At 35.5% G+C, this 27740-nt stretch overlaps 1 protein-coding gene across 1 annotated transcript in view; it reads left to right on the top strand.

Annotated features, from left to right (window-relative positions):
• Positions 1-21479, top strand: part of LOC114054280 (ubiquitin-conjugating enzyme E2 W) — a 90772-nt gene extending 69293 nt beyond the window's left edge. Inside the window, exons 5-6 of the mRNA XM_027877473.1 lie at positions 9023-9098; positions 17912-21479. Of these exons, the coding sequence (XP_027733274.1) occupies positions 9023-9098; positions 17912-17925 (90 nt within the window). The 3' untranslated portion in view covers positions 17926-21479. The remainder of the gene's footprint in view (positions 1-9022; positions 9099-17911) is intronic.
• The last annotated feature ends 6261 nt before the right edge of the window (positions 21480-27740 follow it).

Genomic DNA, 27740 nt, shown 5'->3' with positions numbered 1-27740 from the left:
AAGATGAGAAAGACCCTCACTGTTTCTGTTAAAGTGTGAAGCAAAGTACCCTCAGCCTAGAGGGTAGGAAGAGTGCTATGAAAGGCATGAAGAGGGATGAAAAGATTTGGAATAGCTGTCTTGGTGAATGGACAGTGAGTTTGTGAGTTAATTAGGGAGATATAAAAGGCTTGCCTTGTTGCAGTGAGGGACCAGTTGAAATTATGTAACATAAATTTGTAGTGACCTCAGGTAGTCTGGTTTCATGATTTTTCTAGCACCATTGAGGAGTACACATATGTGATTGAAAACTGCAGATTGTGGGAGTAAACTAAGGTTGGGATTTGACAAGGCATGGTGGGCAATAGGATAAAGGGGGCAATGGATTCTAGTTCAGAGTATGTTTGCACTTCTCCATTGTACTCATATGTTTTGTAATTAGTGTATCTGTGTGATGTGTTATATGATCCTTGTGGGCTTCATGAAATTAGGGCTTATATCTTATTTATCTATCTCAGAACTTCAGAACAATACATTACACATAGGACCCCAAGAGAATCACAGCATCTGAGTTGTAGGGGTTCAGGACCAGTCCAGTCTGTACCTAAACTGAAATCTCCTGTGTAGAATACCTGGCAGCTGGTAATCTGGCCTTCATTGGAAAACCTCTAATGAGAAGGAGACCATTATCTTTTGAGGCAGCACCTTCCAATTTTGAATGGTGCTAATTGTTGGGAAGTTTTTTCCTTACATTAGGCCTCAATCTGCCTCTGCAACTTCCATGTATTGCCCGTTGTTCTACCCTCAGGGACTAAATAAAACAAGTCTTAATTCTTCTTCCGTGTGACACTTCAATACTTAAAGAAAGTTATCATGTTCTTTCCCACCAAACCCTTTCACCCCAACAACAAAAAATCTTTTCAAGGCTAAGCATCCCCATTTCCTTCAGCTGATCCTGATATGGCAGGAACTTGAGGCCCTCTACTCACCTGGCCCTCCTTATTAATATTTTTCTAAAATGTGGTGTCCAGAAGTGAACACAATACTTCAGATTGTGGTCATAGTACTGATCAGTGCAAAATAGATCAGTACTATCATCTTCATACCTGAACATTGTGTCTCTCTTAATGCAGCCTATCACATTGTCTTTCCTGTTGCATTTTTTGAGTTTGCAACCCACTGAAATCTTCTGATCTTTTTCTGACAAATTACTGGCTATCCTTAACTCCCTAGTCTTATACTTGCCGAGTTGAGAGGTTTTTGTTTTTGCTTTAAAAATCCGGGCAAATAATTCTTACCAGTTCCTTTTGGGTATATTCTATCCCTAGCCAGGGTCCTGTCATTTTTGTTTTGGGTCAGAGCCTGGAGAGTACCATTTTGTACTTCGGTATCCATCCTTAGTTACCTGTCCTTGTTTCCATCTTCTCTCTATGTCATTTGAAAAACCTAAGTTAATTGGTAAGTTATGCATCCACATCCATTTTTCAGACCTTTTATCGGCCCATTAGAATACTTCTTGTATCTTCGAATTGTATTCTTGAGAAATTCCCAGCCTTATTGAACTGGATTCCCATTCTTCTTAGACCGAGTTTTTGTTTATGAGATCCTACATATTCTTTCTCCAAATTCTTTGAAATCTGCCTCTCCACCATAAATTGACTGCAGCTTTGTTATAAATGCTAAGATGAGGGGATCACTTTACTCCGAGGTTTCTGTCATCTCTACCCTACTATTCATTTCCTCCTTTTTTGGTAACAATAAGATTCAGAATAGAATTTCCTCTTTTTAATTTTTCTGCCTTTGGAAGGGTGAAATTGTAATTAAGGTAGGTCACAAAATTATCTGCTTTGCTTTTGGCAGATACTTAAATAATTGAAGTCCCCTATCACATCTCTTTGCCAGGCTTGTGATCTGTTTGTTGAACTCCACAACTGTATTTTTTTTCATCAAATAGTCTGTAGTATAAATGTCTTCTCTTTCTATCTCTCTTTTTTTTTTTAAATTTTTAATTTTTAGGCAGTTGGGGTTAAGTGACTTGCCCAGGGTCACACAACTAGTAAGTGTCAAGTGTTTGGTCTGGGGCCGGATTTGAACTCAGGTCCTCCTGACTCCAGGGCCGGTGCTCTATCCACTATGCCACCTCGCTGCCCTTTCTACCTCTCTTGATCTTAATCCAAATAACTCTCTAGTGTTTCCCTCTCCAGTTCCTGGATTTCTTAATGTGAGTATATCTTCTAAAGGTACTCCACATCTCTTACCTGTCTTTTTTCCTTTGGAATAAGTATAACCTCCTAGAACCGTATTCCAGGTATGAATCTTATTGCATATTAAACCACATGTGTACATTTTTATATGAACATTTGAAAACATGGCTTTTATTAATAGCTCCTTTCTTAGATTTTATCTCCTGGACCTTTGGGGTATGTACAAAGCTATTTGCAGCTGTTTTCTGTTATCTGGCCTTCTTGTTAGACGTGGGTAATTATTTGTCTCCCCCTTCTGTTTCCAATGAAAAGTATTTTGATTATATTTCCAAAATTCCAGACAAATACATTATTTCTAGACCTTGTCAGATGTACTTTATTCCTACCCTGGAGTCTGTTATTCCTTTGTTTTAGGTTATTCTTAACTAGCTTCTTCCTTCCCAAATCTTCCTTTTCTCTTCTGCTTTCCTTGGTTCCAGTGAGCAGCAGTGATGAAAACATTATTTACCACCCTCCATCCCCCACGATCTTCAATTTCTTGCCTAAGACTTTGTAATCTTTGGCAGTGTTTTTTAAGTTACTTCTGTCAGTATCATTTGTGCTCATGTGAAGCACCAGATATGACAGATTTTGGAAACTTCAGTCATGTATTGACTGTGTACTCCAGTAAAGCAGGAGACCTGCTCGCCTGCCATCACTGCTTGGAGGTGATTAGGTGGCCTAGAGTCAGGAAGACCATTCAAATGTGGCTTCAGGTACTTATTGACACTGTGACCTTGGGCAAGTCACTTAACTGCCGACTCAGTTTCCTCAAGTGTAAAATGGGGGTGATAATAATAGCATCTCCCTTGCAGAGTTATTGTGAGGATCACGTGAGATATTTATAAAGTGCTTAGCACAGTGCCTGGCACATAATAGGCGCTTAGTAAATCAATCCTCCTCTCTTCCCCTCTTTTCTCACCCTTGCTTGCCTGTCACTTGACAATACCACTGGATAGGCATCATAACTATTTTGAGCACTTGCTTCTTCTAGAGGAATCTTCTTTAAGAATAGCCTCCTATTTGTTGATTACTTCTAAGTGTTTGCTGGTGAATCTTCTCCTGATGCATTCAGCATTCCCCTCTGCTTCTCCATATTCTTTTCTTCTCCTTTTTTTTAAGGGAGCACCTCATTCTCTCTAATAAGTTGGAGGGTGGAGGGTTTCTTGTACTCTTTTACTTTATCTTCTTAGAGGGTGGGTAATTAGCCTGCATTTTGAGCCACTTAGCTATGTCAAAATACAAATAACACACTTGATGCAGGCTACTGCAGAATTCTTCCTATTTAACGAAAGTGAGTTCTTTAGTCTGTGTTCTTGCTAGTAGCTCCTCCAAAAGAACTGCTATGGTCAGCTGCTTGTGTGAGTGCCTTAACTTTAGATGTCATTCTCCTTAACTCCTTACGCACATTGAATTTCCTTTCCCTTATCTTGATGGCTTCTTATTTCCCTCTGCCTTACCAGCCACATCTTTGTCTTTCTCCTCAAGTCCTTCAAATTCTTTTCAAGCCTGGCCAAAATCAATTGCTTGCCAATTTCCCTTTTAGTTAAAGAGTTTTGCATTTGAAATGAACATATCCTGAGTAAGATACCAGGCTTGCAAGTAGGAAAAGATCAGCACATGCTGAGATGGTAGTTAACTATAAATAATTATCATAAAGTATAGGATTTTGAGTAGTAGAGAAGAAAGCAAGGAACAAAAACATCCTGATGAAAAAAAAAGGATGTCATTAAAAATTAAAAAGTCATTAAAATGAGGGGTTAGACTAGTTGATTCTAAGGTCCCTTGCAGTTCTAATTTTCATGACCTAGTAAGTAGAGGGATATAAAGTTAAAACAAATAATTATGGAACTATCTGAATGAGGGTCTTTGGATCAAAGTAAAATTATTAGCTTGATAAACTCAGTGAACAGTAGGGTGCCGTAGTAACATTTTAATAGGCTGATGCTGAAAAGCAAATTGTGGGGAGAATTTATCTTGAAGAGGGAGCAGCCTAAGTGTGGAGAATGGGAACAGAACAGGAGAACCAAGTGAAATTTCAAAGGAAGAATAATATTATTTTGGTGACTGTTTGGAGGTACTTTTGATTTTTACTCTCTTCTGCCGCTTTGACAGCTATAAAATCGGAGGGAGTCAAATTCATAAACATATCTGCTTTGTACAAGGTACTGTGCTAAATGTTGTGAGTGATAGAAAAATAAATAATGTAATCCATTCCCTACAGTATAATAAGGGAAATGAATATGTGCACAAGAACATAATACAGTACAAATAGCAATGAGTTTGGAGTCACAGCTCAAGCATCACCTCTCTTGTTACCCATGTAAGCTTGGGTAAGTCATCTAACTTCTATTATCCTTAGTTTCCACACCTGTAAAATGAGAGGACTGGACTATATGGACAAAGACCCCTTCCAGCTCTACATCTGTGATCCTATGATTTTCTGAAATAGGATATAGAAATCACAAGTACTTGGGAGGAGGTGCAAACTGAGTACTGTGGAAGTTTTAAAGAAAGGTTACTTTTAGTGGAAGGATCAAAGGCAGCTTCACAACAGATATGACATCTGAATTGGGCTTTGAGGATTTCAAAAGGTAGAAATGGGAGTAGGGAAAAGAAAGTATTCTAGGGGTGATAGAGAGTATCAATAAGGGCACAGAGTTGGGAAACGTCAAGATGCATTTCCTAGTTTAAGGGACCATAAAATATGCAAAGGGGCATGATGAGAGAGACAGTTGAAGAGGTAAGTTGGAGTCAGATTGTAGAGAATAAGGCACTTAAACTTCACTCTTTAAGTGGTTAGAAACCAATAGACTATGAACTTCTTGAAGGCAGAGACTCTATCCCCAGTACTAGCACAATACCTTGCTCATCGGATGTGCTTAATGAATGCCAGTTGATTTGAATTACAGATTTTTTTAAGTAGGGGAATGACATAACAAGAGCTGTGATCATGGAAGGCGGTGGGTAGGATAGTGTATAGGAAGAAAGAAACTTAAAGGCAGGGAATTTGGTTTGGGGGAGCTACTAAAGTAGTACCAAGTGAGAAGAATAAGGATTAGGACAAATATTGAGTGGTGGTAATGGTGAGGATGCTCATGAAAATAAGAAAGGAGACAGAAATGAAAGGATTTGACAAATACTGATAACTGTGTGTAGAGAAAGAAAAGTCAGGTGATGCCAAGGTTAAGCATACTTGACTGGGAAAACAGTAGTGTAATTAACAGAAATTAGGGACGATAGGAAGGTCAGGTTTAAGAGAAAAGCAGTTGAGTTATTGTCATGTTGAACCTGAGATCTGGACTGTATACTTACTTAGTTGGAGATATCCAGTGAGGAATTACAGATGTAAGACATTAAAACTTGGAGGAAAAGTTGGACCTAGGGTAATTTAGGAGTCATCCAAATAAAGGTAATAGTTGAAGTCATGTGAGAAGATGAAATTATTGATGGAGGGGGGAAGATGGAAGCTTGAAGATGGAAAGGCTGAGAGAAGTGGAACAGACAATTAGCATTTATTAAGCACTTAAGTGTACTAGACACTAGGATACAAAGACAAAAACGAGTCCCTGCCGTTAATGAGATAGCTTGATGTTCAGGGAACAAAATAGGTATGCATATGAGCAAATATGAAAGTAATTTAATGTGACAGTAGAAGCTGGGAGGATCAGGAAGGGTCTCTGGTAAGAAAGAGTACTGGAGGCAAGCTTTGAAGGAAGCCAGGGATTCTAAGAGGAAGGGGTGAATTCTATGACATACAAAGTCATAGTGTTGAAAGATTGTCCTACACCTGGAACAGCAAGTGTGTCAATATGTCTGACGTGGTGTGCATGAAGGAGGGAGTAGCATAGAAGAAGTCTAGGAAAATATGCAGGAACCAGATTGTAAAAAACATTAAAGACCGAACAGAAGAATTTCTCTTTTGTTCTAGAGGGCGATAAGGAGCCACTGGAGCTTTTTGAGGTGGGGGAAGTGACATAGAAAGACCTCTGCTGCCAGAACATCACTGGCAGCCTTGTGGAAGATGGATTAAAAAAGGGAGAGATTTTAATCAGAGAAGGCTTTTGGAGTGGTCCAGGCCTGAATTAGAGTATTGGCCATGTGAGCAGAGAGAAAGAATTGAATGGGAGAGATACTAGAGAGAGAGAATTTTAAAAACTTGGCTACTAATTGGCTATAAAGGATAAGGTAGAAGGAAAAGTCAAGGGTAACTTGGAGGTTTCAAACTTAGGTATCTCTGCAAGAATAGTGAAATGCCCCCGATAGAAATAGGGTAGTTAATAAGAGGAATGGGTTTGGGGGAAAAGATAATGAATTCTATTTCCGATATGTTGAATTTGTGGTGCCTGTGGGACAACTCATTAGAAATGTCCAATAGGCAGTTGGTTACGTTGGCTCAGAAGTGCTACTGGGACTTCAAAGTCAGTGATGTTTGTTAACTGTTCAGAAATCAGAAGAGAGATCATCATTGCCATTAAAAACTAGAAAACAATGAGCTATAACTCATCTATCTTTCTCTAATCCTTGTTGTCTTCCTCAGCATTCATTTCATTTGATCATTTGACACACATCAAAATTAATCTTTCCTACTTGTTTCCTTGGTGTGACATAATGCTAATATGAGTTTATTTTGTGTTGTTTTGTTTTGTTTTTAACCAAAATAATCTTTTCATGTTCTGGCATGGACAGCTGATTGAGAGTTCAATAACATTCAGCTTAATTGGAGATCAGATTTCTGGCATCATCAGACTCCTGGATGGTGGCCCTAAACCAAGTAAAGCAAGAAGGCTTTTGAGCATTAAATATCCTAAATACTGGTGCAAGTTTCGGGACTAAAGCACTTTGCTCCTTAGGAGACACAATAGACCTTTTACTCAAAGCCTTATTTACCTTCATTTAATACAGAATTATTATGAAGATTGATTTTCTGATTTCCATCTCCTTCCTTAGCAAATTGAAAGCACTTAAACTGAGGAGTTTGGGGGCAAGGAAGGAAGAGAACTATTAGAGGAAGGCACCATAATAACGGATAGTGAAAGAAGGAAGAAAGAAGAAAAATTAGAGTAGGCAAAGCTGGTGCCTTCAAGCCCAGGACATAATGGATGTTCATAATGGCTGAGTTATTCAAAGATGGTTAAATACATCTCTTCCAAGTCTAGGAAATGTGGATTATGTAAGGATTACCATAACAATGATCAAAATGTTAATACTTAAAAAGGTAGTTATAGTTCTTTAAAGTGGTTTTCCGTAAAACTGTACTTACCTGAGTAACAACTTTAATATGAAGAGTCAGTTTCATTCTGAAGTATTTTCAGGTTCCTAGTTTCATTTTTATTTTTTCTGTAATTATCTTGAGTGATAACCAATTGCACAATCAACTTAGTATTATTGAACAAGTCATTTAACCTTTGCTTAGTTTCCTGATTTTCAAAGTTAGGGCAGATATTTTATCCATTTATACTTCACAATCCTACACTTTAAAATAATATGTCTTAAGTATCAAAGGAGATAAATGTGAGTGCTTTAAAAGTAAAAGCATATTAAGCTAATTCAGAGAGTGAGGATATTTCTCCTTTTTTCTTCCTTATAGTTAGTTACGTGAATGCAACATGCTTCCCAAGTGTGTTTTCCCATTTCTTTATTGATGCCACCTAGAGCTGCCATCTTTAACCCTCACATAACAAGGAAAGACCTTGATTACCTGTTCCTTAAAATATTTAAGAGTGCATGTGTGTGTATTCCCTTATTGGCTTAGAGAAATTGATTTGATAGTATGTCTAAATATGCAATTTTTAGCAGAAAATTATAGGTGGGAAGATATTAATGTTTAGTGATTAAGTTGAAGGGATGAAGTAGTTGCTATGAAAGGAGAGAGAAGTGGAGGAAGAACATTCTCCCAAACTGCCATCATTGCCTATAAATGCCATTTCCCAGAGCCTTATAATTATGGCCTTGAACTTGGACATAGTTCTTCTGCTCAGTGTTAGGTTTTTCCTGTTCAATTCTTCCTTAATTGCTCTTAGATTTACTGTTTCTCTTGTAACTTTTTTGACTTTGCTAATTTTCCCTATGCCCCAGGAACATGTGGCAGTTACCAAATGCCCCTGGTCTGCCATTTGAGGGTTTTTTTTAATGTGGAAATTCCAGCATAGGTTATTTTTATATATACATATATATTTTATATATATATGTATATATAATTATAACACATTATGGAAGCTTTGATGTTTAGTGCCATGTTCTTGATAGCATTACATTGTAGTACCACTTTATTTAAGTAGTTCTCAAATTTCCCAAATTCTTTGGGTGTTTACTTAATTAGTTTTTTAAAGGCATTAATTATATTAAAAGTCATTAAACAAAGGAAGATAAAACGAAATCAGTTCTTTACAAAGAGGCCATAAGGAATTGTCATTGCAATCTTTGATTTCCTCCTTCATAGATGAACGTGTGTATGTGTGTATACATGTCCACATATGTGTTTAAAAATCTGATTCTCCCTTCCATATTGACTCTTCTGTAGTGAGTCTCTATCTCTTCTCTATCCACAGAACACATATAACCATATGTGACATTTAAACAATTTAGTTACCAATATTATAATTTCCCAAAATATAAAGCTTTCTGTTCTTTTTATGTCATTGATATCATATACAGATACATATTGATTTCATGTCCATTCTTTAAACATTACACACACACAGATTTTATATAACTAAGGATTATTTAGAATATTTCACTTAATTTCTTTTTTTTTTTTTTAGCTATTTATTTTATCCATTTAAACTTTCTGGTTTCAGAGGCGACCACCAGATAATTCTTTCTATGTAAGAACATGTAACAAGAATCCAAAGAAAACAAAGTGGTGGTATCATGGTAAGCATTCAATTTGAAATGACTTTTTAAAAAAAATAACATTTCAAGAAGAATTATTATATTGCATACAGTCAGGTTAGTGGGAGGGGGCTTATGGTTTGAAATCCTTGTTCCATGATGTGTAAGGAATTTTTTTTTTAGCAATTTTAATTGTCATCTTTTTGCATGGTGGGAGTAAAAAAAAAAAACAACAACAAAAAAAACACTTTGGATTCCAGTTGGTGAGCAAAAATAGATAACTATCATCCAAAGGAGCTAAGTTAGGGCAATAGATAGAGCACTGGACCTGGGTTTAGGAAAACCTAGGTTCATATCTGGCTGACACTATGTGACCCTGGGCAAGTCACTTAATCTCTAGCCCACTCAGTTTCCTCATCTCTAAAATGGAGATGATAATAGCATCTACTTCCCAGAGTTATGAGGCTCAAATAAAATAATATTTATGTAACACTTTGCAAGCTTTAAAATGCTATATAAATGCTAACTATTATGAACAAATAAAATGATATTAATATTTTAAGCATTTACCATATATACATAAAAATAGAAGAAATCTCTTTGTAAATTTTCAGCTCAGAAATAATGTTGGTGGAAAAATTTTGCTTTTATAAGTAAAACTAATTCTTTTTAGTATAAATATTGATGCTATTTGTTTTCCTTTGGTCTGAAGTAGATAATTTCAGTAGGAAAAGATAATCAATTTATGGTAACTTATTAAATACAAGCTTTCTTTATCCTACTGCTTCCCTCAAGAATTGATGATTAGGTGTTGTACCTTCTAAATTATTTGTAATTTCCATAACTCTTAAGTTTCCTCATTCTTTTTCTCTTTGTTAGGTTGATAGGATTGTGTTAATGTTTGAGTGTTTTTCTGTCTTAATTACTTGTAGAAACTTATTTGTATCTAATATATGATAATCTATTTAAAATCTAATAATGACTTTGTATTGTACCATTCTTTGTTGTAGTTAGTTTCCTTCATAGTACAGTCTTCTTTACTAAGCTAAAAATCAGTGGAAAGTCTAGAATCAAAGTATTGACACAACTATTTTATTTAAAAATCTGTTAAACTGAGTGGAAACTTTTTGCCCAATAGGTGTGCTTAGATGAATGGGTCATAATTTTGTCAAAAGTAGTAATATACTTATATTTCTATCACACTATGAGGTTCACTATGCATTTTCCTCCCAGCTGTGTGAGGTAAGTGTTTCAGTTGTTATCCCCATTTTGTGGATGAGTAAATAGTTTCTGAGGAATAAGAAAAGTGGCATCAAGAAAAGAGCCCCATGGCTTTTCTCTTCCAATACATTTGAAAAAAAACTTTCCAGGATGACCTTTGTGTCTGTGTTCACTGTCCTTCACAGCTCCATTTCACATTGCATTAAAATGTCTCTTAACTGGGCAGTAGTTAACTGTCCATTTTGGAGGAGAGAGATTAATGGCATTATTGTTAAGATAAACTTCCATCTTTTGCTGTTTTGAGAGGTAGTACAGTTTCATAGAGCCAGCCTATCCCTTGTAACTCCCTTGGGTCAGGGACTCTTCAACATTAATGTTAGCCTCACAAGGAGGATATCATCATTTGGGATTAGACTTTGTTATTGTTTTTTAGTGGTTTTCGATTGTGTCTGACTCTTTGTGTCCCCATTTGGGGCACTCCAATGGTTTGCCATTTTCTTCTTCTGCTAATTTTATAGATGAGGAAAACTGAGGCAATAGAGTTAAGTGACACAGGGGCACACAGCTAGTAAGTGTCTGAGACCAGCTTTGAACTCAAGAAGAGGAGTCTTCCTGATTCCAGGCCCATGGATTACACTTAACCTAAGTCAAATATGGTTTCATTGCTGCTTGAGTAAGTTTTTATGTTCTTTACCCAGGAGGTTGGGATTTCTACGTTAAAAAACTTGACTCAGAGATCACAGTCCTTCCTTTCTTCTGTGGTACCATTTCAGTACTGTAGCCTCTGTAGTGCATTAGTTAACCACAATAGTGCTCAGATGTGTTGAGATTTTGGTATAAAAATTATGTATAGATAATTACAAGGATATCTAAGTGGTATGAAAGTTATTCCTGTTTTTCCAGATTTTATCGTCTTTCCTGTTTAGAAAGTAATTGTTGGGGCAGCTAGGTGGCGCAGTGGATAAAGCGCTGGCCCTGGAATGAGGAGGATCTGAGTTCAAATATGACTTCAGTCACTTACTAGTGTATGTATACTAGCTGTATGACCCTGGGCAAATCACTTAACCCTGAATGCCTCAAAAAAGAAAGTAATTGTTGATGTTTATCTGAAAAGTCTTTATATTTTACTCTTAGCCGGCTATGTTTAGTCCTAGTCTGCTTATGATCATAGAAATACAGAATTGAAAGGGGATCTCAAAGGTAATCTTGTCTACCCTTCAGGCAAAACACAAATGTTAGGTATAAATAAACTTTAACATCCCCGAGAAGAGTTTATCTAGCATCTGAAAATTTTCAGTGGCAAAAAAACTTAGTCCTTTTAAGGCCACCTATATGACCTTTGCACACCTCTGTTAAGTTCTTTATTATATTGAACCAAAAATTTGCCTCCATATCACTTCTATCCATTGATAGTAGTTATTTCCTCTGGAGATAAGCATCCTTCTTTAAACCTTCTCTTTAGGCTAAACAGCCATAATTCCTTCAGTAGTTTTTTTTTTATGCCGTAACACACTGCTCTTTACCTGCTCCAGATTGTTGTTAATGCCTCTTATTAAATATGACATCCAGAACTGCATATACTGTTCCAGATGTGTTCTGACCAGGGGAGAATACAGTGAGACTGTCATAATAATTTATTTAACATTTACATCAAAGCATCTTCCTTTTAGTAATCCTTGCTCTGGACATTATACTTTTGTTAAGGCAGATGAAGATTACATTAGCTGCTTTGATTGCTTTGACTCTCATGAGCTTTTGGTTTGGCAAACCCCTTAGATTTTTTTTTTTTCACGTAACTTTCTTTTCAGGCACATTTTCCCCATCCTTTGTGCAGTTCTTTGAAACCGATTGTATAGACTTAATTTTTATGCTCGTAATTTCTTTCATCTTTCAGTCTGTCATTCCAACCAATCCGTCTTTTGGACCCTGATTCTGTCAAGCTATTTATGTATTAGTTAAATCATTTCAGCCCTCTGTCATTTTTTAAATTTGATAAGCATGTCATTGATGTTGTCACATTATTGTTTTTAAAAATATTAAGGAAAACAGGACCTTGTAACTTGCCTTGAGACCCTCTGCCACATAGACATAAATCCATTAATCAGCACTCATTGGATTTTTCAGTCATCCAGTTCCAAACTGGCCCCATTGCATTATCCCTGTTCATTTCTTTTTGCTTTTCAAAGCAATTTCATAAGAAAGTTGATAAATACCTTGCTGAAACCCAAATATGTTGTCCCATCAGCATTCTCCTGTCTTAAAGAAAATGAGTCTTCTGTGGCATGGTTTATTATTATTTTTGAATTTTTTTATTGATGGTTTTTTTACATTTCTTATTTTTAAATTTATTAGTGTTATTTGTATGTGGATAATTTTAAACTTTATTGTGAAAAGTCATCAGTACTAACATTCCATTATTCAGAAAACAAAAAAGGATTATATATGAAACTGTGAAATTATGTAATTTTAAAAGTGTATATTAAATTTAACAAGGAAGAAATGAAATTGCCCTGTTTGTCATGACTTGAATGAATAAATCATAACGCATTTATTAAGGGATTACTGTGTGCCAAGTACTATGTTAAGCACCAGGGATAAAAAAGTTTTTTTCTTTTTCTTTTTAAAGAAATAGTCTCTCCTTTCTAGAAACTTACTGTAGGGATAGACAGTATCTGTAGGGGAAGGTGACCAGGAAAAAGAGTTTTGTTTTTGGAACATGCCAGAGGGGTGGGAGGTGGGGGGAATTGGAAGCTGGTAGGAAGGTTTCCCCACAGGAGTAGGCAGAGAGTAGATCCATTACTAGATGGGATGTGAAACTGAAGGATGGTCTGGTATCCATTTACATTTATTAATGTAACACAACCAGTTGAACATAGAAATCTATCTTACCTGACAGGGAAATAGGAGGGAAGAAGATTAAGTAAAGGGGGAGAAGTGACAGAAAGAAGGGCAGATTGGAGTGGTGGTAGATAGAAGTAAAACACTGGTGAGGAGGGAAAGGGTGAAAGAAGAGGACAAAGAGGAGGAAAAATAGGATGGAGGGAAATACACAGTAATCATAACTGTGAGTGTGAATGAGATGAACTCTCACATAAAACAGAAGTGGATAGCAGAGTGGATCAAAAACCAGAATCATACAATATATTGTTTACAAGAAACACACTTGAAGCGGAGACACATACACATACACATGTTGGGTCAAATGGGGTAGTTTGATAATTTGAAATAGACTCAGTCAACATTTAATAAAGTTGGACCCTGGAGTAGTTCAAAGCACTGTGCTAAGCACTGGAGATACAAAGAAAGACAAAAATAGTCTCTTCTCTCAGGGAGTTCACAATCTAATTGGAGGTGGGGGGTAGGGATGGAGAATAGCAAACAGCTATGTCAAACACGGAATAGAATAAAGATAATCTAGGCTTCTTTCAGATGTAATTTCAGCTGACTTGTAGGAAGCCAAGGAAGTCTAGAGGCAGAAAAAAGGAGGATGGAGGACAGCCATTGAAAATGCACAGAATTGCATTTTCAACCGATGAAATGTATGTAAGGAACAGAAAGGAGGCCAGAGTCACTGAAACATAGAGTATGTATAGGGGAAGATTAGAAAGGTAGAAAGGAACCAGGTTATGAAGGACCTAAAAGCCAAACAGAAGGATTTTATATTTGATCCTGGAGGTAATAGCGACCACTGGAGTTCACAAGAATAATGTGACTTGTCAGCTGCTTTGCTAAAAATCTAGGTTACTGTATCTCTATACCCTTTGATTTCCCAGTCTGGTAACTTTGTTAAAAAAAAAAAAGGAAGAAAGAAAGAAAGAAAATGAGGTTAGTCTGGCATGATTTGGATTTTAAAAAAGTTTTTATTCCTCTGTTGTTTTATGCTTCACTTCCAAATGTATTCCTGCCCTCATCTTTCCTCAGAAAGCCTTCCCCCCCCCCCAGTCTGTCTCTGTCTCTCTGTCCGTCTCTCTTTTTAAACAACAGCAACAAAATGTTAAAGAATGGGTTGGAGGAGTGGGGTGGAGGTGGGATGGGGAGTAGCTCTGCAAAGTTAATCAAATAGCCAAATGGGACTTTATAGGCATTCATAGTTCCTGTCCTCTGCAAATAAAGGTGTGTTTTTTTCTATTTGGGACCAGGCTTGATCATATAATTACACAGAATTAGTTTTGGTGTTATTGTTCTTGTACATTGTTTGTAGATACTATGTACAAAATTTTCTTGGTCTTGCTTAATGTTATCTGTTCTTGATAAAGCCAAGCTAGTTCTTTTTATCATTTTTCTGGATGGTTCAATTACCATTACACCTTGAATATAGTAATGCCTTTGAAAATTTCTCCTGGAATCAAAGTCAGATTCACCGTATTACTCAGACATCCACTCTTTTTTTTTCTTTCTTCATATTTTTCCAATTACATGTGAAGATAATTTTTAACCTTTATTTTTTAAAAATTGAGTTCCAAATTTTTCTCCTTTTCTCCCTCTCCTCTCTCCCTAAAATGGTAAGCAGTTTGATATAGGTTATATGTGAGACATCCATTCTTTTCACTTTTTTTTGAAAAATCTATGCATTTGCCTTTTTCCAGTCCTGACACTATCCCTCACCCTGTTCATATCCAGGTTTTTTTTTTAAACAAACAATAATAGTCTCAGTGATATCTTTGAAATCAAATTTGTCTTCTTGTTTAGACTCTCTCTAGTTCACTTTGATTTGTTTTCATTGTAGATCATGAAATTTTTTTTTTTGATTGTTCTTGAGGGTTCTTTACTTGGATTTTTGTTTTCTATTGCTATTCTTCCTATCCTTTCTATGTATTATCTACTTTGGTGAATATAGTAAGGCAGGATTTTTACCCCTTTCCCTGGCCTTTTTCCAAATTAAAGTCATCTTGATTAGCTTTGCAAAATTCCAGGTAAATTCTTACCAGCCTTTGTTAGAGAGATTCTTTCTTTGGCCCAAAGATTATCATTCTTATTTTTAAGAATTTTTGGTCTAGGGGCAGCTAGGGGGCGCAGTGGATAGAGCTCCAGCTTTGGAGTCAAGAGGACCTGAGTTCAAATTTGGCCTCAGACATGTGTCACTTACTAGCTGTGTGACTCTGGGCAAGTCACTTAACCCCAATTGCCTCACCAAAAAGGCCAAAAAAAAAAGAATTTTTGGTCTAGAAATAATGTCCCTCAGGAGGATATCTAATTTCTTAAGCTACAAGTCTTTAGCTACTTTTTGTTATAAGCTAAAGTGAGGTATAACTTTTTTATCTCATTTTACCAAATACCACCTGAATCCTATTACTAGCTTTTAGTCACTAAGTCAAGATGGTAGAAGCTACCATTACTTCCTAGAAGATAGATACTAATCCACTAGGATATCTTGCATCACTTCTGTCTTCTCACCATCCACCCTCACTCCAAAAAACAAGGGAAAAAAAACCAATCTCCTTGTCCCATTCTAATTATCTGACCAAAAGATTGGATCTCTTTCTTGAGATCTTTGAAAATATTGCTAGTCATCCATGACAGCCATAATTTGATGTTTGACCTTACTTTAAAAGCTGATGGGGATAATTCCTTCCTACTACGGTATGTGTTCATTGATCCAACAAATAACTGGAATAAGAGATTTGTCTTCAACTATGAAGCTAGACTACATCTGCTATATGTTATAGACTATTAATTGTGGGTAGGATGTCCATGGTTTCAATTTTTAAGAATGTCCCCCTGTCTAGAGTCTGTAGGCTACATTCTATCCAGCCCTTCGTATTCATACTCTTTAGCTTTGGAGAATCAATAGGATATTTCTATCCTCTTCATAGTCATACTAAAAACTCGTGTCTGAGACCTCTAAAGAATCTCATTTTGGTCTTACACCTAATATTCTCTGTTTGACCTCTCATTTCTTACCTATTAGTAATCCAATTCCAGTTATCAAAGATGATTCAGTTTTATTTTTGAAGGAATCTCTGTTAAATGTAAGCTTTGTTCTCCAAATATATATTCCCCCAACAGCTGATAACTCCTATCTCAATTTAATTTATTAAATATCTTTTAAATACCTTTGTGCAAGGCACTGTATCAAATGCTTCAGCTTATTTAAAAAAAGTCTGATTTCAGAGTGCTTACAAGGAGAGATAAAATGTATGTACATACTCTTTAATACAAAATACATGTTATAACAAGAACATGAATATGTGCTTTTAAGTGCTTTGAGAGATTTGAGGCAGGAAGGGATCAGGAAAAGCGTTTATGAAAGAGAGAGTGAATACTTTCCAGGAGGGTCATATGCAGATGCTGAGAGATTAGAAAGTGCAACCCAAGTGCAGAGTATGAGTAGTTCATTTGAGGAGATCATAGTGTATATGAAGAGGAATAGGGCTAAATTGGCTCCTTTACAAACTTGGCTGAAGAGAACCAGTTAGTTTCTTTCCAACAATTATACTCCCTCCACTCATCAGCAGAATCAGAATCTCTAGAGGATTGGTTCACAGGACTTTCTTAGGCTTTCTGGAAGGTAAGTGCAGATTAACTGATCCTTTGATTGCCACGAAGCCATTCCTACAGAGACGGGCTGTGTCAGCTGTCTGTCAGTCCTGATAAGTTGATGACAGCAGATTATTTGTTTGGAGCAATAGTTTCACAATTGTATCCTTGAATTCTTTGAATTTCTTTGGTGCTATTCCATCTTATAATTATTTTATTTATCTTTAATATGTAAATGAATTGATTTCTGGCCTTTGAACTCTAAGGACTATTTTGTTTTGTTTATATCTTTTTAGTGTACATAAGTAATTTCTCCTTTTTGTAACAAAGACTGAAACAAAGGAGAAAAAAAGCAGTTCGGGAAAACCAATCAGTTCAGTAACTGAGTCTTAATAGTATATTTAATGTTTCACACCATAGTACCCCAACTCTGTGCAAATTTTAATGAAACAGTCCTTTCTGAAATTATGCATTCCATGAGAGACCTTTCTAAAGAAAGGTTAGTAAACTCTGAATTTGGGCAACTTCTACTTTTTCATTAACAGTTTGACAAGTGCATGATTTTTTTCCTGTTATGTGCATATACATATTTGTGTATTTGTATAGAAAAGGAATACGTATCATTTGGATTTTTATTTCACTTGATTGTTTGCAGGGGTAGGGAACCTGCGACCTTAAGGCCACATGTGGCCTTCTAGGTCCCCAAGTGCAGCCTTTTGACTGAGTCCAAGTTTTACAGAACAAATCCTTTTATTAAGGGGATTTGTTTTATGAAGTTTGGATTCAGTCAAAGGGCAGCACTTGAGGACCTAGAGGGCCACATATGGCCTCGAGGCTGCAGGTTGCCCACCCCTAGTTTAGAGTGAATATTGATGGTAAATCATAAATTGATCAGGCATATGCTTCCATTTCTCAAAAGACACAAAACAAGTTTCTTTTTGAATCTTTGTGTAACTCTTTGATTTGTCAAATTAATATAATCAAGACTTAAACTAAAGATTGTTGCAAAATCATATTGATTGGAGAGATAGGGTCAAAGTAGGGCTACAAGTTTTAAAAGTATATTTTTTGCCTCATGAAGTTATTTCTGTACTAGAATATTTTGTAAATATTTGTGCATACTTTTTTAATATATTCTTCTTTTTTTTTTCTTTAAGATGATACATGTTGATGCCACCATTGTGAACCTCGTAGCAGAAGATAGCCCTACTGAGAAAATGAGCACTTTGATCATTCAGTCTTTGAACTTTAACTTTTGACTGGAAGTGACCTATAGGCAATGAAGACTGCTTCCTTTTTCTGCATTTTTACTTGTGTGCATTCTGGGCACGTGTTGATCGCTGGTTCAGTCCAGGCAACTGACATGCTTTATTAGTCATACAAGTATTAATGCAGGTGTCAGGAAATGTCAGAGTAATTCCATTTTTTTATTTTTATTTTTTAAAGCTTTTGGAAAATGTCTAGGGCCTCCATGCATTGTGCAATAACAGTGACTTCTTGGCAGTTTTGAGACGTTCATTGCTGGCAGTGGACGTTGGTAACAGGAAATGTTTTACTCCTGCCACCAAATGATAAATGCATGAAAGGGCCTATGAAATGAGTTTATCAGTTATAATGGGATTATAAATAAAGTGAAGGATCCATCATAACTTTGAAAGTCACCCCAACCATTTAATATTTGGATTCTATGCACTGTGATCCTAAGGTTTAGCAGCATGAATTAACATGCTTGTTTATAAAGGACTGTAATGAAAGATCATTGCATATTTATTGAATTGTTTATATGCTGTCATATTGTTTTGACATGAAAGGTTTTTGAGTAACATTGGCAGAGAGGTACAATATGTTATCCCTATGGTGAAAATAAATACATTTGTTGTATGTAGTTACTCAGTCTCTGAAGTAAAGGTATGAGTAATATAGGGTATGAATGGTTTAATCAAGGCTTTATTTTGGAAGTAAGAAAAAATGGCAGTGATCATTGAATTGCTGCAGTCCATAATTGGGCTTGTAATTTGTACATTAAAAGCTTTTTCCAAGTAGATTACATTCTGTTACTTCCTGCTAGCCATCAGCATGAGCCCTGCTGCCTTCACAATATTTCATTTATTTATGTGTTTGAAAAATCCATACACCATTTTGTTTGCAGTCTCATTTCTTTTGTTATATTGTAAGTCGAATTTGAATGTTGCAATATTTTAATTGAAAAACTTTGTCAAAATATTTTCTTGTAAATTTTCTTTATCTGTAAGCACCATTTTGTCTTTTAATCCTGTACTATAAAGAAAGAAATACATTTTTGACAGAGGCTTAATGTTTTGACAAAAAAGTGTGGACATTTTTATTTAAGTTTAAATAATTAGAGAATAATATGATATTTTTGCTTGTCTGTTTCACACAGCTCTAGTTTTTCCCTTTTTTTGGTGGTGGTTCTTCAGAAGCCTTTGCATTTAGATGACTTTTCTACAAAAAAAAATGTTGAAAGATAGGTTTAGTTGTTGTCACCAATATTGTAATTTAATGATATTGCAACTTGGTTCTCTTTTAAGAAAGCATTTAATGTATTTTATAAACTACCTTTAACACTTATGCAAAATCAGTTTCTACTACAATGTTTTTACTAATGCCTTATGGTTGCACTTTGAAAAAATAAATCCTACGGTGAATATTTGCTTTAATTTGGAGCTTTGGGAAAAAAAAAAGGGGGAATTGGCTGAAAGTATTGAAATATTACCCCAAAAAAACTAAATCTAGAATTGGCAAAAGGTATTCTAAGTACTGTTTTTAATCTGTGTATAGTAATGATATTTTGTAGCATTGTACATACTGTTAATTACATAAAACCTTGCACTTTTTTATTAAAAAGTGTAATTGCTGAACTCAGGGGTGGGTAGGCCTCGTATTTTTGCTGTAGAAGTGTTGAATTTTTAAGGAAAAATATGGCCACCAAATTATGGCTGTTGTTAATTTAGCAACACTGCTAGTTTGCAACTCTCACCTTTTCTATTAAAAGTTTGCTTTAGATCTCATTTAACACTTAAAACTGTGTGGTGAAGCTAGATGTACACAGGTTCTCAATGATCTTTATAATACTTCAACCAGTTGGCCTCTTTAGAGCCAATTATTTTTAATGCTTTGGAGCTACTATAATTTAGTTTTTAACTACTTTTAATATGAAATTTTGCAGCTGTAAATTAGTTAAATTATGTATTTTCATATTTTATCCAACTACTTTATAGTACTGGGTGACTTAACCCATCATTTCCCCCAAAATCTTTCCATTCTGCTGGATTCTCCCTCCTATGTTAGAAATATTTCTTGTGAAAATTATTCCCCAAAGGACTTAGCCTTGCTGTATTGTAGATTGAGAGGTAATATATAGGCTCATAATTGCCTTTTGGTATAAGCAATGTTTAGGTATACTTCTTTACCTACAGTCACCATGAAATGGTTTAAAGTGTAAATAAAAAAAAAAAGTTTTAAATGACTGTCACAAATGAAAACTGATTTAAAGAAAGAGGAATATGGTGAAATATTAAAAGAATAGTCAAAAGTCAGCCACCCATAAAATAACATATAGCGATCTGGTTTAGAATTTTATTATTCCCCAGAATTTAAAAATATTTAAAGAGCAAAAACATTAATTTCTTTACATCTTGTTTGCAAATTTGGTTGTTGACAAGTTGGCTTCACAAATATTTTGTATTGCTGTATTATGAAATGAATTGGTTTACTTACATCACTGTCCTAAACAAGAGCTAAATAATTGATTGTTTTGTGGTAGAAGATAATAGTTACTAATGTTAATAATTTAATTGCCCATTATTTGGAAAACTCACATCCAGATGCTGTTACCAGAATACCAAGAAAATGTATATAATGTTAAAGAATGTGATACCCTTTCCTTTCCACATCTACTCGAAGATAAAGGCACTATTTGTTGCACAAACCTGTAGAAATAATACTTTCTTATTTAGCATATATATATATTTTTGGAACATTCTTCTAGATTGCCAAATATTTAGCTAGTGCTACTTTCAACTTATACATTATTTATGCATGCTTAAATCATGAGCATGGTACCCTTTCAAAAAACATTTTAAATATGTCAAGTAGGTATTATTGCTGTTAGATGGTAAAGAGTGAGGTTGCATTCACCTTCCTGGGAAAGAAAATTTTTTTAATACATTTTGGAACTGTTCTTTAAGGATCTAATTTTTGCAACTAAAGAACATTTTATAATATATCAAAGAGTATAGAAAGCATCTGCTTTTCTCCTAGAAGAAAAGGCTGAGATCTTTAAGTATGATGTAATTTGGGGGGGGAGGGAAATGTCTTCCATTGTCTCAAATAGATCAATATTTGGCACAAAGAATAACTAGTATATTTCATGAGTAATTCTCTGAGTTTTTTATACCTACAAAAATATTTCCAAAGGTTGGATGCCTGTGTTGGGCACATCTCTTCAGATTCTAAAATAGGGACCCAGTGGCTGCATGATTGCTCCTAAACCACACCAAAGATAATGGAATCATTGAAGTTATTTGGAAGCAGGCTGTCACTGTTCATGTACACTTTTATTACAACTTGTTGCTGATATTCAACTTTAAACACCTGTTTCCAAGAATTAAAACAAATTGTTGGAATTTCTTGCTAGAAATAGAAGGGCTAAGGAGAGGTAATGTTTGTTTAATCTGTTTTAAATAAAGAATTCAGTGTCACTAGTTCCAAGTTTTTATGATTCCTGCTGCTTATATTTCTTGACTTCAGTTTTTATTGGATTTTAGTTTACTTTCTCCACCTTTGCTGAATGCTAGAAATTCAATATTAGTTTGGATTTCCTTTATACAATATTTATCTAGTATTGGGGAATAAAGAATGTCATTTAAATGAATTTTTCTGATAAATGAAACCCACCTGTAATTGAACTTTTTTGTATTCATGCTTGTTCATATTCAGCCCAATTGATTAGTAAGTTGTAACTCTTGTAGAATCCTCAATTTTTCATAGGCGTGTTTGACCGTATACTAATTGGCTTCAGGCTGCTTTGCTATTTGCTCTTTTTGTGGGTTTTATGTGTCCTCCCAAACTGTCACGTCTTACTACTCTTGGCTCTTTATACTACGAGTTTCCCCCTTCAAATCAGCTGTGAGGGTCAGATAACTGAACTTGCTAGAATCATGTCTAAAATGATAATAGCCTATGAGCGAGAGCCTTAGTTTCTCTCATGAGTAGGCAGTATAGGGTTTATGTAGAATGCTGGACTTAGAGTTAAGACTTGGGTTCAAATTCTTCTTCAGGCACTTACTGGCTTTATGATCGTGGGAAAGTCATTTAAGCTCTCTATGTCAGTTTCCACTTTAAAATAAAGGATTTGGATTTGATGGTCTCCAAGTTCTCTTCTATCTCAAAATCTGTGATGCTACAAAGCTTTTAATCAACCCTATTAACACATTATATATTCATTCAAAAATGTGCATTTGTGATCATAGTAATTTGACACTTGGAATGTATCTTTTTTTTTTTTTTGGTGAGGCAATCGGGGTTAAGCAACTTGCCCAGGGTCACATGGGTAGTAAGTGTCAAATGTCTGAGGCCGGATTTGAACTTGGGTCCTCCTGAATACAAGGCCGGAGGTCTATCTACTGCACCACCTAGCTGCCCCTGGAATGTATCTTAAGTTATGTTCCAAACTTCTCATTTTACAGAAGAAGAAACAGTCCTGGACATGTAAATGGCTTGCCAAATAATTCCTATGCCTCCCAAACCCTTAAACTGAAGTCATTTGTACCTCTTATGCTGTTGTGTTTTTTGTATCATATTTGTATGTAAGCTCAATGAGAATAGGGTCAGTGTCTCTTGTTCTTGTTCATTTATTTTCAGTCATGTCCAACTCTTCATGACCCCATTTGGGATTTTCTTGGCAAGGATACTGGAGTGGTTTGCCTTTCCTTCTCTAGTTCATCTTATATATGAGGAAACTGAGGCACAGGGTTAAGTGACTTGCCCAGGGTCATATAGCTAGTAAGTGTCTGAGGCCAGATTTGAACTGAGGAGAGAGGAGCTCCTAAGTCCAGGCCTGGCATTCTAATTCACTGTGCCACTTAGCTGCCCTAGTGCCTTATCTAATCTCATTTATTTCCCTCTAAAATATAATAATTAATTGAATTCCTGAAGGTCACATGTCTAATGACAGATCTAAGACTTTCTAGTACACTATTTCCGCCACTCCCCTGGTGGTATCCTGTGGCTTGAACATTGTACTTTTCAAGCCCCACCAGTCAGGTATAGAGAGGGCTGGAGTCGCTAGAGCTACCCTTATTCTGTGTATAAATACACATCTGTTCTAGGAACATGGCCTGCTTCTGTAAAAATAATTAGAAATAGTGTCAAAGCCTTAAGATCCCACTGTCTTCCATATTGATGTGATGACATTTGTCAGGTTGACCTGGATCTGCGTGAACTGAAGGGTGTTTCCTGGCCCAGCACTTGAATCATAAAGTGAGCCAACTAAAGAATTTTGTAGAGTAACCACATAAAAACTCATGGATCATAGGTTAAATTGGATTGGTTAAATTGTGGATGAGATTCAGCATTTGATAGCTGATTGAATACATACAAATAAAAAATAAAAGGGATTCACTTCTTTCATATACAGTAGTTAATTGCAATTAGTCTTTGCCTTTTATATTATTTTTTTTTTAAGGCAAGTGGGGTTAAGTGACTTGCCCAGGGTCACACAGCTAGTAAGTGTCAAATGTTTGGTCTGAGGTCGGATTTGAAGTCAGGTCCTCCTGATTTCAGGGTCAGTGCTCTATCCACTGTGCCACCTAGCTGCCCCTATATATTATTCTTGTTAAAAAAAAAAAATTCACGATATATCAGCCTCTTATTTTTGGCCCCTCATTGGATATACCATGTATATTGAAATTTCTAGAAGATTAAAGTTTCGAATTGGTCAAACTAATACTGATAAGAATAGATACCTTAAGTCTTGCAGTAGACTGTGAATAAAGAAATGCCTCTCCATGTAGTGGGTATATAAATTTAATTTACAAAATACACATGTAAGAGCTAGAATCTAGAATGCTATTTTAAATTTTATTTAAGTTTTATGTTACCTACATAAGAATAGAGCTTATTGGGTTCATTACAGATTTGTTGTCTTATTTCAGCTGGGACCTCAGTATAAGAAGACAATCCTTTTACTCTTCCCTAATTGTTTCTCTATCACACTTGGCCATTGCTGCTGCTGTTCAAAACTTGTCATCTTTCATCAGCTCACCTACTCATATCTGAAGACCTCATTACTTTACCAACTCATATCTGAAGACCTCATTTCTTTACCAAAAAGAAAAGAATCCATCAACTCTTTCTGTATCATCCTCCCTTTAGTCAAATAAAGGACTTCCACACATTGCTGATGAAAAAGACCAGAGCTGAATAGATACTTGGAAATGCAAACAGGATTCAAGAGAAACAGAGAGGTAAATGCATTTGAGCAATTGGAACTATTACATGAAATTTTTCTCCCCCTTTTAATATGCAAACAATGTCTTTAAGGGTTACAGAAAGAATAAATAAAAATTACGATTAATATTTTTATGATCTTAGGATAAGGGGTGGACCTTTATCTCACATCTAGTGTGAGGGAAGACTACAAACAGGAAAGAGAAAGGGAGTGGCCTATACATGAGCCTAAATTGTCTGAAATGACCAGAAGACAGGTGGACACATATCCACACTCAAAGATTTTGGTTAGAAAGACATTAAATAAGAGATGATTAGGAAAAAGGGAGAAGGAAGGACAAAGTTAAGGAAGGGACTGGGAATTTGGGCATAAGAAAAAGTTCAACTTCTGAATGTGTGATGGGGGATGAGGGTAAAAGGAGTAAAGATTCTCATTTATAGCACAAGTGTTGAGCACACCTATCTTACTACCCTCTTTGTAAAGTGGCAAGAAGGGAAATAGGATAAAAGGAAGTATGCAATTAACAATCTAATTTTAGATTAACAATCTAAAATATGAATGGGATGAACTTACCTATAAAGTACTAGTTCCTTTTTCTTCCTTTTAGTTATTGAAGTCTTCCTCTTTTTCCCTCTCATTAAAATTCTACCCTTCTCCCCTTCAACTTTTGTTAGATTTTTTCATTTTCTGTTATTTTTTTTCTAAAGATGATTCCTTTATCTTATTATCTTCATAATTATCTTCCTTTTTTATTCCAAACTTCTATTCTTTGATTAATGATCTTAATTATTTTTATTACTTTTCTTAGTGTTCCATAAGGAAATAAAGCATCTAATATACCAAGTTTTGCTTTGTAGAGCTCAGCTCCTTTCCCCTCCCATCTTTTTTTCACTTTTACATTGTGGTGTAGTAAGAAGTATTGCCACATGGTAGAAATTCTTCTGTTTGCTCAAATTGGGTTCAATTTTATCCCCTGCTTATTTCAGAACTTCGCTTCATTTTCCATGCTCTGCCCATGCTTTCCAACCCTTGTGGGTGCTGGTTGTACCTAGCAGATTTAATTTTCCTTTGCTTGAGGTAAGATATTGACCATGGAGGCAGAGCAGCCAGAGGAAGTGGTCTCGCTGAGCATTAAATCCCTCTAGATTGGTAAGGTCCCCCATACAGAATATTCCCAACCATAGAAATATTTTTCACCCACTCCCGAGTCAAGATGTGCCTCTTCCTATTTTTTTCCCCTGACACTCCATCACTCACTTTCTGACTCTTTTCCTTTTAATTGTAGGTTTACCTCTGGGGACTGGATGTCAAGGCTGTCTTAGCCTTCTCCCATGTTGGAGAATTCACTTTTCATTGGCTTCAGTCGCAGTCCAATGTGTCACATTGGGGGACAGAACTGGAGGCCCCAGCTGACTACTGTCCCTTTTCCTTCCTGGTTCAGCTCTATATTCTGGCATTCTGCTCTAGTTCTCTTGCATCTTTGGTTCTCTGGCTGGGCATCACCACCCAAGGAACATCATGGTCACATTTTCTTGTACCATCTCATCTTCTGTATTATGGCTGGGCAGAATTGAGGTCCTCTATTGCCACAAACATGTAGGGTGAGAGCAAAGGCAAGGTGCTCTAGTAGAAATTTCAGCAGTGGGGAATTGCTGAATGGTTCCCAGAACATAAGCCAGTGGGTCAGGTTAGGTGCCCTGCCAGAGTATGGAAGATAGTGGAGAGAAGAGGTGCTGAGTGATTGAATTAGGAATTATCGTTCTGCACTGTTAATTCATAAAGCTGTTACTTTATTAGGTTTCTTAGTTAGTAGAGACAGTTGCTATTGTTCTATCTGTGTAACATAATTCCTCTTGGGGACGGTGGTTTTGAAAGTTAGTGGGGAATGGAGAATATGTCTAGTCTTTCATCTTGTTGGACCCAGAACCAACCAGCCACAAAATAGAACAGGGTGAAAATATGGGTGAAAAAACAGAATCCAACAATGTATTGTTTACAAGAAATACAGTTCAAAGAGATTCACACAGAGTTCAAATATGTGGCAACAGCAAAATCCTTTCTGCTTCAGATGAGCTAAAAACAACAACAAAACCCAGAAATAGGAATCCTACTTTTGCAGGAATAAGTCAATTTTCAGGAAGAAATTAAGAGTAAAATTATAATAGCTAGAGATCTCACTATATCACATTTCAGACCTTCATAAATGTGACCAAAAGATATGCAAAAAATAATATTTTGGCAAAGTTAGATATAATAGAGCTCTGATAACTACTAAATAGAAATAGAAGGGAATATACATATTTTTTCAGCTATGCACAGAGCTTTTGCAGAAATTGACCTTGTATTAGGGCATTAAAAAACTTCACAGGCAAAAGCCAAAATATTAAATGCACCTGTTTACTGACTACAGTGCAATAAAAATTTTTTCCACAAAGGACCCCTCAAGAAAGGATTAAAAAAGAATTGGAGACTAAACTCAATCCTAAGGAATAGATGAGATAACAAAGAAAATCATACATATATTAGATAATTTCACCCCCCTCCCTCCCTAAAAAAGTGATGACAATTGGAGAACATACCACATTTTATGGAATGCTGCCAAAGCAGTTAAGGGAACATTTATATCTCTCAACATTTTAAACAATGAAAGATAAAACATTAATGAATATACAACTAAAAAAACTAGAAAAGAAACTAAATTTAAAATGCCAACTAAGCATTAAAAATGGAAATTCTGAGAAAATTGAATGAACAAAATTAAAATGAAAAAACATTAATTTGATGAATAAAGCTAGGGATTGTTTGTTTTTTAAACAAACCAAACCAAAGGAAAAAACAAAACCCATTAACTAATCTGATTTCCACTATCAGAAATGAAAAAGTAAAGAAGAAAGAGAACTCATAAAAACTATTTTGTCCAATTATAAGCCAAAAGAAATCTGAGAAATGAAATGAATCAATAATTATAAAAAATAAAATGCCCAGATTAACAAAGCAAGAAAGGCAGGATTTAATTCAATCTCAGAGAAATTTAACAAGCCAAAGGAAAAAACTCAAGGAACAAATAAATTTATAAGAAATTCTATCAATCGAAAAAAATCTAATACTGTATAACCTGTTTGAAAATATAGGAAAAGCAGGGGCAGCTAGGTAGCACAGTAGATAGAGCTCTGGCCTTAGAGTCAGGAGGACCTGAGTTCAAATCTGGCCTCAGGCACTTGATACTTACTAGCTGTATGTCTTAGGTAAGTCACTTAACCCTGATTGCGTCACCAAAAAAAAAAATATAGGAAAAGAATGGACCCTCCTAAATTCCTTCTTTGATCCAAATATAGGCTTGATAACCTAAACCAAGAGGTGATAAAAGAGAAAATTTAGATCAATTACCCTAAAAATACTAATGCAATTTTTAAATAAAATTAAAATATAAAGAAAAATAAAATAAATACTAAAAATACTAATGTAATTTTAAAATGATATTAAAATATAAATAAAAATACATTAAAAATTAAAAA

This window comes from Vombatus ursinus, unplaced genomic scaffold (genome assembly GCF_900497805.2).
Source record: "Vombatus ursinus unplaced genomic scaffold, bare-nosed wombat genome assembly UNPS02014812.1, whole genome shotgun sequence".
NCBI lineage: Eukaryota > Metazoa > Chordata > Mammalia > Diprotodontia > Vombatidae > Vombatus > Vombatus ursinus.
The sequence above is the reverse complement of the archived record's forward strand: the minus strand, read 5'-3'. Positions and strand labels throughout refer to the sequence as shown.